Source organism: Diorhabda sublineata, chromosome 5, assembly GCF_026230105.1.
Source record: "Diorhabda sublineata isolate icDioSubl1.1 chromosome 5, icDioSubl1.1, whole genome shotgun sequence".
Lineage (NCBI taxonomy): Eukaryota > Metazoa > Arthropoda > Insecta > Coleoptera > Chrysomelidae > Diorhabda > Diorhabda sublineata.
Window position 1 is genome coordinate 7,986,964 of NC_079478.1, and position 10,130 is coordinate 7,997,093.

A 10,130-nucleotide genomic window follows, 5' to 3' on the forward strand; every position below is an offset into this window, starting at 1 on the left:
GAGAAGGTTTTAATGATTCTCCTGATGATGATATCGCAGAGTTAATGGCTGATAAAGAACTAAGTGAGGATGATTTAATTAACTTAGTTTGCGAAAGTGAGTCTGACAAATCTGATGAAGAGGAATTAGTACCAGTAACATTCACTGCTAAAGTCATCCGCGAAGGACTGGCATTGGGAAGAAAGCTGGGTAATCATTTTATGACAAAATGACACAAACGTTGATAGGACTTTACGATTCCAGCGTGACATAAATCGCTGCTTGGCTCAATATGAAGAAGTTTACAAAGATCTTACAAAAAATTCGAAGCAATTGTTAATAACCGATTTATTTCTGCTTCAAACATAGAATCGGCACAAATAACTTCGAGTGATGAAAGTGAATTCGAACCTTCGATTCCGAAAAAAAGAATAAGAGTAATTTCTGACAGTGATATTTCCGAAATATATTACATATTTTAACCTGTCGATGCATTTTATTTTTATTTCTGTGCACACCAAAAAATATTGAAAAAAATCCCAACTGTTGAATAGCAAAATTATGCATTTTCTGCAATCTTTTCGATTTACACGGTTTTGACTTGAAAATTTTTAATTTTCGATTTACACGGTTTTCTCGAGAACGTATCTACCGTGTAAATCGGGGGATAGATGTACATACTTTTTCATGACTTAAAGTACCTATTTCGAAGTTTATCTTCATTAGAATTTCTCTTTTCTCTTTAAAGAGCCGTAGTAATAAAATTGGTAAGACACTGATTGTAAAACTGACACCAACAAACAATTGTTCTATTCAGTTTTAAAAATTGATAAAAACAGTTTTTATTACTAGATAATTTCAAGCTTTAATTCAATTAATTGTGTAGTTTGTTTTTCATAAACTCAAAATAAGTTTAATTTGTTGCTTAATAATTTTTAGTTTTTTCTTATGTGACGTCTTCTTGCATTTTTTTTTTTTTTTAAATGAATGTTACACAACTTAGGAATTTGGTGTAACTCTGTATATTAGATACAAGAGTGCTATCTGCTAGAATAGCTACCAACTATAATTATTACACGTAGTTCTGTCAACGGTTAATAGATGTCACATCGAAATACTAATATCTAATGCATATACAGAATGTACAATGTACATAAAAGTAAAAGCCAGAATGTCGATGATTGTAAATAATTTAAAATCAATATAATATTATAAAATGAGTAATAAACTTTTTGAATAACTATTTTCAATTATGAGATATCTTGTACGAGAATGTCATCTGTGGGATAAAAGTAGAGCTAACAACCAAGTGTAAACAGATATCGACATAATTTATTCTTGCACTAGTTAATAGATGTCGCGACAAAAAAACTAAAACTTAATATGTTAATGTTCATTTTCTATCTTACAAAAATTAAGAGTAACTATTTCTGTGATATAGAAAACGTATAAGCATAATATATTAATATAAAATTAGCTCAATTTCAAATAATTATGGTATGATATTTGCATAGTTGAAAAGTTTATTTGTAAAAATACAGTGAAGTAATCACATATTTTTGAACAATATCACTTCCACTTGTGAAATAATAACAATCAAATTAATATTATACAGCTCTCTGTTAACTTATAGGGCCTCATTCCTATGCCTTTGTAATGTAATGTTGATATAGGAAAAAAACGGAGTTCATAGATGTTAGCTAGGATGGATTCAGATCAATAGCAGAAATTGCTTCGCGAATATCGATTAATAATTATTGGAAGTGTTTAATTGTGACGTACTGTTTTGTAAAATTTCAAATTTATTGAAAAAGTATTTTCTACGCATTATAAAAAATAGAACAAAAGATTTAGAGAGGCCAAAGTTAAAATGGGAAGAGCAGCGAAATCTAACTAGAGAGTTCCTACGAAAAAACAATTAGATTTGTGAGCGTGACATGGTGCAAGTTTTTTTATTTTGTTTGATAGCGAAGTAATATGAACTTGAATGGACATGAAAGATTTAGGACATATTCACGAAATAGGCATAAAAACAAGACAAATAATGTATTTGGTTGCTTGATACTAAAAAACGAGTATTCTGTCTCACTTGAATACTTCTTGTAGATTTTTGCAGTACAACTAAACGTAGTAGACTTTTTTGATTATTTGGATTTCATAGAACTGAACATTAAAAAGATGCTTTGTTTTAATCAATTCTTTAAATCTAAAATAGGATTTCTCAATGTCTCTGACTGATCCAAAGGGAATGTAGAATACGGAATTTATTCCCCTAATTTATTTCCTTCTTAGTACTCTATATTTCAATATTCCCAATGATTCAATTAATATAGTATTAACAAATGTAGATATATCCAAAAACTTCCTCTCCATACATCCATTAGTTAGTTCCCAGGATTCTGTCATATCAAATGAGATGACAGTGCAGATAATCTTGTCATTATAGGAAGAGCCACAGACGTTCTATATCAGTGGATCCAATTCAGATTACAGTTGTACTTCCCATAAAATTTACATACATTTACATTTACAAACAAGTTAACAATTCTCTAAGAAGTACTCCCTGATTTGCATTATCTCAATAATCCGCTCTGACCACTGTGCTACATTAGCATACTTACATAAATTAAATATAATACATTCATATCCGTATTCGTGTGATGAAAATCAAGATATATCTCACATGTTTTACAATTGTACTTCAAATAGTATCATACTCAATTTCTTCAGAGTTTTTTCAAGGTCATTTCATTTGAAGACATAGTGTTTAAATACTGCAACATTATATTATAGTTTCAGACTCTGCACAGTGCAAGAAAGATTATAGCTTTTTTCTTTATCAATATATTTGTAATCTGAAAACATGCAATCACCTATTTTTCACTAATAAGCACTGGCAGCTGAGGCCTGTTCAATAAAGAAGAAGAAGAAGAATCGTGGAATGATTGAATTTTAGTTCCTGTGGTATATGTTGGTAGCATTGTACAAAAAAAAATTTTTTAAAATGGTTGATGATAACTAGAGTTTATTGTGTGGTTGATGCTTAAACATTTAATAAACTTCTGAGCATATTAAAGTTTGATTGCAGCTTATGATTAAAAGTTCTAAATATAATTTATAAGAATGACTGACAAAATTGATGAATTGTACAAAAAATACGATATTTTAACAGACGCCAAGGATAATATTGCTAAGGTTAGAATTCTAACATGTGAATTGAGCATAATTATATACAACATATATGTTTTAGTATTCAGATGTATATCTCGAATGTATTGAAGGAACAAAAGGAACAGAGAAAGAGAAAAAGTTAGCTGCACAGATTATTTCCCAATTTTTTAAACATTTTCCAGACCATCAAAAGCAAGCTGTAGAAGCAGTTCTTGATCTTTGTGAGGATTCAGATCTCTCGGTAATGTGAATTTGAGTATATTTTCTTTTTATTAATTGAGATTAAATTTTCTGAACTCATCCTTCAATAAGATTTTAGTAATTATAAGACAAAATCTAGATTTACATTCAACTTATTTGTGGATTAAATCAGATTTTTGTCAGCATTAGAATATAAAATCTTTTAGTAAGTAACACATTTGTCAATTGATAATGAATCTTATTGAAATATTAGTACAAATTTATATTTGAAAAAAACTTGTTTTTTTACTGCTTATATATTTTCCTTTCATTTACATTTTTTATCTATATGTTTTAGTAAGTCCTACATTCCTTGTACATAAATACTGTTCTACTCTGTCTTGAGTTTACTTTTCTTAATGACCTTAATGAACAAAATCTCCACCTTTTTCATGAGTTTACCATTTGGAAATTAAATATCCATTTATAAATTTTATTCATAAAATCCTGTAGAATTACAAATTTCAAAAATATTATGAGAAGTGGCAACCCAAATTTTATTTATATAATATATATAGCATAAAAATATCTACATTGATTTGGGTGATAAAGTGTAGTGACTTTTTTGTCCTTTGAGATAACACTTTGAAAATTTAAGAGATTATAGAAGTCATTAGTTTTCACATTTTAAAATTGTTTACAATCTTATAATGTGTTCCAAAATGCTATACCTTATCAAAGTTACATTTTCATGAATGAAACACTCTATATTTCATTGCATATTTGGAATCAGCTTGACTTATCCATTCAATAATATAGGATTATGATGTGTTCTAAGGGGTATTTAAAAAGTTATAATCAATTTTCCATAAAAATTTCAATACCCTGTACGATGTAAGAGAACTTTAAGATTGAAGATCTGTTATGGCTAAAGCATTCTAATAGTAGTAAATATTCTGGAAAATTATTTATTTTTTAATATTCATTGAACATGATACGGGGTGAATAAAAATATTAATACTATACTTTCTCGGTTTTTTCAAATGACTCTGTATTTTATATGAGTATCATAATAATTTTTCAAATTGAAATCTCAAAGGACAAAGGGGGCACACTGATCAACCCTGTATATCACCATTCAAAATAATTTCTCTTTCTTCTTGGCTTTGATGGACATATTCTCCACAAAGTCTTTTGCTTCAAATCCTAGGTTTCAAGCATTATTGTTTGCCAATGAATGTTCTTTATGTATCAATTCAAAAAAATTTTTGGAAAAGTATAAAGTTAGGAAAATATTAAAAGTGGCATTTCAATTCATATTATGTTGTAGTGTGAAAGTTTCATTTTTATATTGACTTTACATTTACAGATTCGTATAAATGCTATAAAGGTATTGCCAATATTTTGCAAAGATGTTAAAGAACATGTATCAAGAGTAGCGGATATATTATGCCAGCTAATAACTTTACTAGATGATCAAGATTTGAACATTGCTTGTAATTCTCTAATTCAAGTGTATAAGGAGAGCCCAACAAAAACAGTGAAAGCTATTTTCAATTATATTTTCACTTCTGTTGAGAATAGTAGAGAAAAGTGTGTACACTTTTTATATAAAAAGCTCATTAAAGTTGATGATAAAATGGCACCTGAAATCAATGATCTACTTGTAGAAGAAGGGAAAAAAATTTTACAGGTATACTATTAACTAGATATTTTCAATATGTGAAATAGAGTGACTTGCAAAAGAGATCAATGTTCTCACTTATGTCATCAAAAATTTCTTTTTAAGGTTATATTTTTAATAAAGATTGATATTTGCCATGAACAATGTGACAAAATATATTTGTTGTCATTGATGTCCAATTAATCAAAAAGTTTTGTTTGTTCATACTTCCTATTTATAATTGTAAACTATATAATATATTAAAATCTCAAAAACTCAATAGATTGTTATTTTATATTCCTGATAAAAGTATTATTTCCATTAATCAGATCTAAAAATTAAATACTTCTAACTGTTCCTATTGATGATGTAAGTTTATAAAAAACTAGTAATTACAATGACTAAGCTTTTTAACCCTAGATCCACAGCATCTTTATTCAGTAAATTTGTTTGACACCATACTAATGTTTGTCATTATCTTTGTTTCAGGACTCAACTGCTGCAGAGTTTTTAACTATAATGTCCTTTTTATCACAATCAAAATTGACTAAAACCACAGCAGGTCAACAAGAATTAGTTAATGCAATAGCAGATAGAGCAGAAATTCATAAAGATTTTGATTTAAATGATACAGAAAACCTGCATTGTGAACGGATCATAATGTGCACTCAATATGCATTGCCACTATTCAATGTAAGATTTTTCATTTTTGTATTATGAGCCCTTTATAACAGTTATGTGCTATATTATAGTGATGTATAGGTTGTCCTACTTAATGATTATTAGTAAATTATATCTTGACAAAATATATGAGTTGCAACTTTGTCCACTTCATGACACTAAATGTTACAACAGGCTAAACTATTATTTTTGTGTAGAATCGGTTCTATACATTCAACTAGTCACATCTTCATATTTCGTCTCTCTTTTGAAACACTCTAAACTTCTTTTAGGAAAAACAATCATCGGCAACCATTATCACTGATATGAACAAACTTGAAATTATATAAATGTACAAGCTTATAAAAGTATATAAATAAATCCAATTATTAATAACAAATCGTTTATTATGATCATAATGTAGCACACATTTAGAAATTCCATTTTATCTGTTTAGCTCAACAGTTGTTCAAATCTTTTTATAAAAATTTTATTTGTGATCACTTCTAATCGTTGAGCCTTCCAAACGGCTCTCAAACACAGAATAAACATAATTAACATGTCAAAATGGTTCAGTACACTTCGAAGAACCAATTTTATTTCACTATCTGTTTTATACCACACATCCCCTTTGCATATTAAATGAATCGGCTCAGCACCTAGACAATCATCTACTTGTCGAGATCAAAGATCATCGTTATTGAAATTAATGTCTATGTTAAATAAAAAACAATAACTATTCCACTAATTTTATACTCCCACACTTCGAGATAATAAACAAGATTTTTGGTTCTTCATAATTGTTGTTTCTAGTCCAAAAATTATTTTTATACATTTTTTTTATTACAGAAATATTTCTATGAAAAATTATAGGTGTTTTAATTATGTATTAGATTGAAAATAAAACAAACTTTTTAGGCTAATGTAGAGTCAACAAATTTTGTAAAATTCTATTGTGAACAAATATTGGAAAAATGGGATAATATAGGCACCTTGAAAGATGGAGAATGTCTTCAATATCAAATTTTGAAACAATTAGCAGAGCTCTCTGCACATTGCGGTAAACTAGAAACTCCTTCAACCTGTATAGTCCAAATATTTGACAAACTTAAGGTAAGTTTTTACTAAATTTACTTCATATATTATTATAAATAACTGTGAGCCCAGACTAGTTGTGAGACACATTTATCATTGTTTTAATTGGCCGATTTTTAAGTCCCGTTTTTAGAGAACAATATCATGTTATTAAAATGTATAGAGCCTCTTGGACAGCAAAATATTGCAGTCTCAAATTTCATAGCCTTCTACTGATATGCATCCAGCGAATTCACCGTTTTTGTTCTCTGGTTAATTAATGCTTAATATCTATCGACTTATTTTACTGTTTGACATCTCTCTGTCACAAAAAATTCTACATTTCTCTCTAAAATCCAAAACACAATATGCTTCTATCTTGACATCTTGGATCAGTCTATTCTTTGACACTGGTCATCTTCAACATAATTATGTCAATAATGTCAATTAATTTTGGTTTAAAAATATCTATTTATATAAAACTGACAGAAATATTAACATCATAATTTGTATTACCATCAATTTATCTTTTTTTTTTAGCGATTTATGCCTCTCCCACCTGAAGATGGAGATATAGATAAGATACCAAACTTAGATTTCACATCTGTTGAATGTTTATTATATGCTTTCCATAGATTAGCGAGGCAGTCACCTGATTTTCTAACAGCCGATCCGGCCGTACTCAAAGATTTCAGGTCAAGATTAAATTATTTCTCAAGAGGTGTGGGAGGATGTAAGAGATCTTTGGAAAAAATTTCAAATAAAGATGATGAAAAAATTAAGATAGCACCTACCGTTTTGGATAATATTAATGCTTTGATTAAGGATTTGTTTTATACGACGCCCATTTATAAATGCAATGTACAGTTATCCTTCAAATTGCTAGACAAAGTAAAGGTAAGTAATTTTGACTCATGTTCCAATTTCTGTCATTTTTGTTATGCTCTAGGTGTTTTTATATAAACTTATTCACCAATACCAAAAGCTATATACATTTAGTATTTTTCAAAACACTAGATACTACTCATCTTTTTTTGTTGCAGACTTCTGAAAAATCTCAAACGCCTCAGAAAAGACATGTTCCTATTCATTTTGATTCAAGTAATGGATCAGCAACTAAACAAATTCGATCAAATAAAGGATCAGATAATGTTAAACTGTACACACCACCAAGTGGAAAATTCAGTAATAATTTCCAAAGTTATGGTAAATAAAATCTTTTTTACAGTCTGTAATTCAAATAAATTTAAATAAGTCTGATATATGACTAGCGTTTTATCGAAGTTGCGTTTCCCCCTGAATGTTTGGAACAAACAGCACTTCAACCAGCTTTTTTAAATGTTATTTTTGCCATATCATAAATATTTGATATAATCAGCTTTGTGTCGACAAGCTAAATTTAGCTTCATGAGATAACTTTTCTTCTGAAAGCAATTGAAGTATTTTGCTTTTACCTTTAAATCTGTCAGTATCCATTTCTTTGGAGTTTTTTATTCAAATATTAAAATGGTAATGAACTTCTGCTCTTTTTCAATCTGTGGTTCGAGTCTGATGGATCAACCATCCAAAAATGCTTCACGGCCATTTCGGAACTATACACCAACCATTAATTAGCTATGTCTCATGTATAAAATTAATTTATCTACCTATGCAAGAAACATATAAATCCATATTATTAATACTTACGTGACAAAGTTTTGCTGCATGTCTATTACGTAAAATAGTGATTTATATATCAAGGCACTAAAGTCATACTTTTTGTCACGAATAATAAAGAGACGTTAATGCTGCATTAAATATTATATTTTTTTCGCCCAGATTCGAAAATATTTGGAATTGAGGGGAGCAGAATGGGTTATGAGTCCGATGTCCATTTATTATTTTGTTGTGTCTTCCTCTCTTAGTCATCGCTTGATTATTGTTGATTTTATTCCGTCCATTGATATTTATTTTGATCTTCCTCTATTTCGGTTTTCTGGTGGTATCCATTTCGTTACTTTTCTTGGTAATCTTGCTTCTGTCATTCTGTGAATATGCCAGTTCCATACCAGTTGTTTCCTTTCTATATATATTTGACTGTCTCTTTTACACCGATTTGTTCCTTAATTATCTCATTAGTAACTCTTTCCAACCTTGATGTCTTAGATGCCCTTCTCATTACGTCAATTTCTGTAGCTTATATTTTCCTTTATTTGTTTTTTAGTCGCCACGTCTCTAATTCAGACGTTGACGTGCTTTGTTTGCCTATATCTCAATCTCCATAGAATTTCATCTTTTTCGTCCTTCTATTATCTGTTTTCCTTGATTATTCTCGATTGTATTTTGGGGTCATCCGTACCTTCTTTATTGAAATTTACGCTATTGCTATCACATTTTTTATTGTTTCATTATTTTCGATACGTGATTTCTTCACCAATGCACCAATGAAATATTATGTTCTTGTTATATTCATTTGAAGACCTCATATTTCTTACTCTTCTTTAAGTTTACATTTTTTTTAGATCGCTCTGGAGGAAGAGGTAGAGGCAGAGCAGGAAGAGGGATGAGAGGCATGAGAGGTTCACCAAGAGGTTGGAGAAACTAATATTAGGTGTTTCAAAAGAGCAGCATTTCACAATTGCCCACTTGGCTACAGAAATGATTGAGAATTCTTGGTAGTACCTAGTGTAAAGGGATGGTTTCATAGTAATACTTCCTCTTACTAATAACCATTTTTGTTTAATATTTTTTTCTGAAAATTATGTCTAGTTAACTAGACATTTCATTCCTAAGTATTAATTTTAGAAATCTAATTGGAATGAAGTTGCAGATTATTTAATGAGCATTTTTTTGAATTTAAATACTTAATTAAAGAACAACAAATAATGATTGAAGTTCAAATTGTTCACATCGTGTCTCTTGAAGAAATTACCCTTAAAACTGAGAAGAGCATTTTTGTTGTGGATGGATTTGTTTGCAAACTCGCGTGAACTTTGATTATTATTTTTTTTGTCATTTTCATTATAAACATAGAATACAGTGGGAGGAAATATTACTAATCATCTAATGATTTTCCTTTTTTCTAGGTTTAATATGTACAATTTTGTTTTGACAAAATACATCGTATTTTACAGTATCTATCTTACGTTTATTTTTTTAGATTAATATCAATAACACATTTTTTTATCTAATATTCTTGATAGCAGAGATTTAGAAACAAATCGTAACATAAATGCGAACTTATAAATAAATACACGATCATATATCTATTCGAAGTTTTATTTGTTGGTGTGGAATTTTTAATATTTTCACTTAAATAGGAATGTAAAGCCGCATATCAAAATTTGAAAGTTCACAAAAAGTTTGATTATTATAAGACTAGGGGTCTTTAATTAGTTAGGTTATTTCCCTTTGCTTTGTAACA

General features: G+C 29.0%; 1 protein-coding gene across 1 annotated transcript; it reads left to right on the plus strand.

Annotated features, from left to right (window-relative positions):
* Nucleotides 1-2,901: 2,901 nt before the first annotated feature.
* On the plus strand, nt 2,902-9,842 carry LOC130444481 (apoptosis inhibitor 5). The gene is made up of 8 exons (XM_056779611.1): nt 2,902-3,174; nt 3,230-3,391; nt 4,700-5,023; nt 5,483-5,686; nt 6,572-6,766; nt 7,268-7,624; nt 7,771-7,933; nt 9,229-9,842. Exons 1-8 carry the CDS (start codon nt 3,103-3,105, stop codon nt 9,309-9,311), a joined length of 1,560 nt encoding a protein of 519 aa, XP_056635589.1. The 5' UTR covers nt 2,902-3,102; the 3' UTR covers nt 9,312-9,842.
* The last annotated feature ends 288 nt before the right edge of the window (nt 9,843-10,130 follow it).

Bases quoted from the DNA above. Each gene is read 5' to 3' on its own strand.
- LOC130444481 (XM_056779611.1), top strand. From the start codon at position 3,103: ATGACTGACAAAATTGATGAATTGTACAAAAAATACGATATTTTAACA. The intron at 3,175-3,229 runs GTTAGAATTCTA...TATATGTTTTAG, and splicing joins CCAAGGATAATATTGCTAAG to TATTCAGATGTATATCTCGA. The intron at 7,934-9,228 runs GTAAATAAAATC...CATTTTTTTTAG, and splicing joins TAATAATTTCCAAAGTTATG to ATCGCTCTGGAGGAAGAGGT.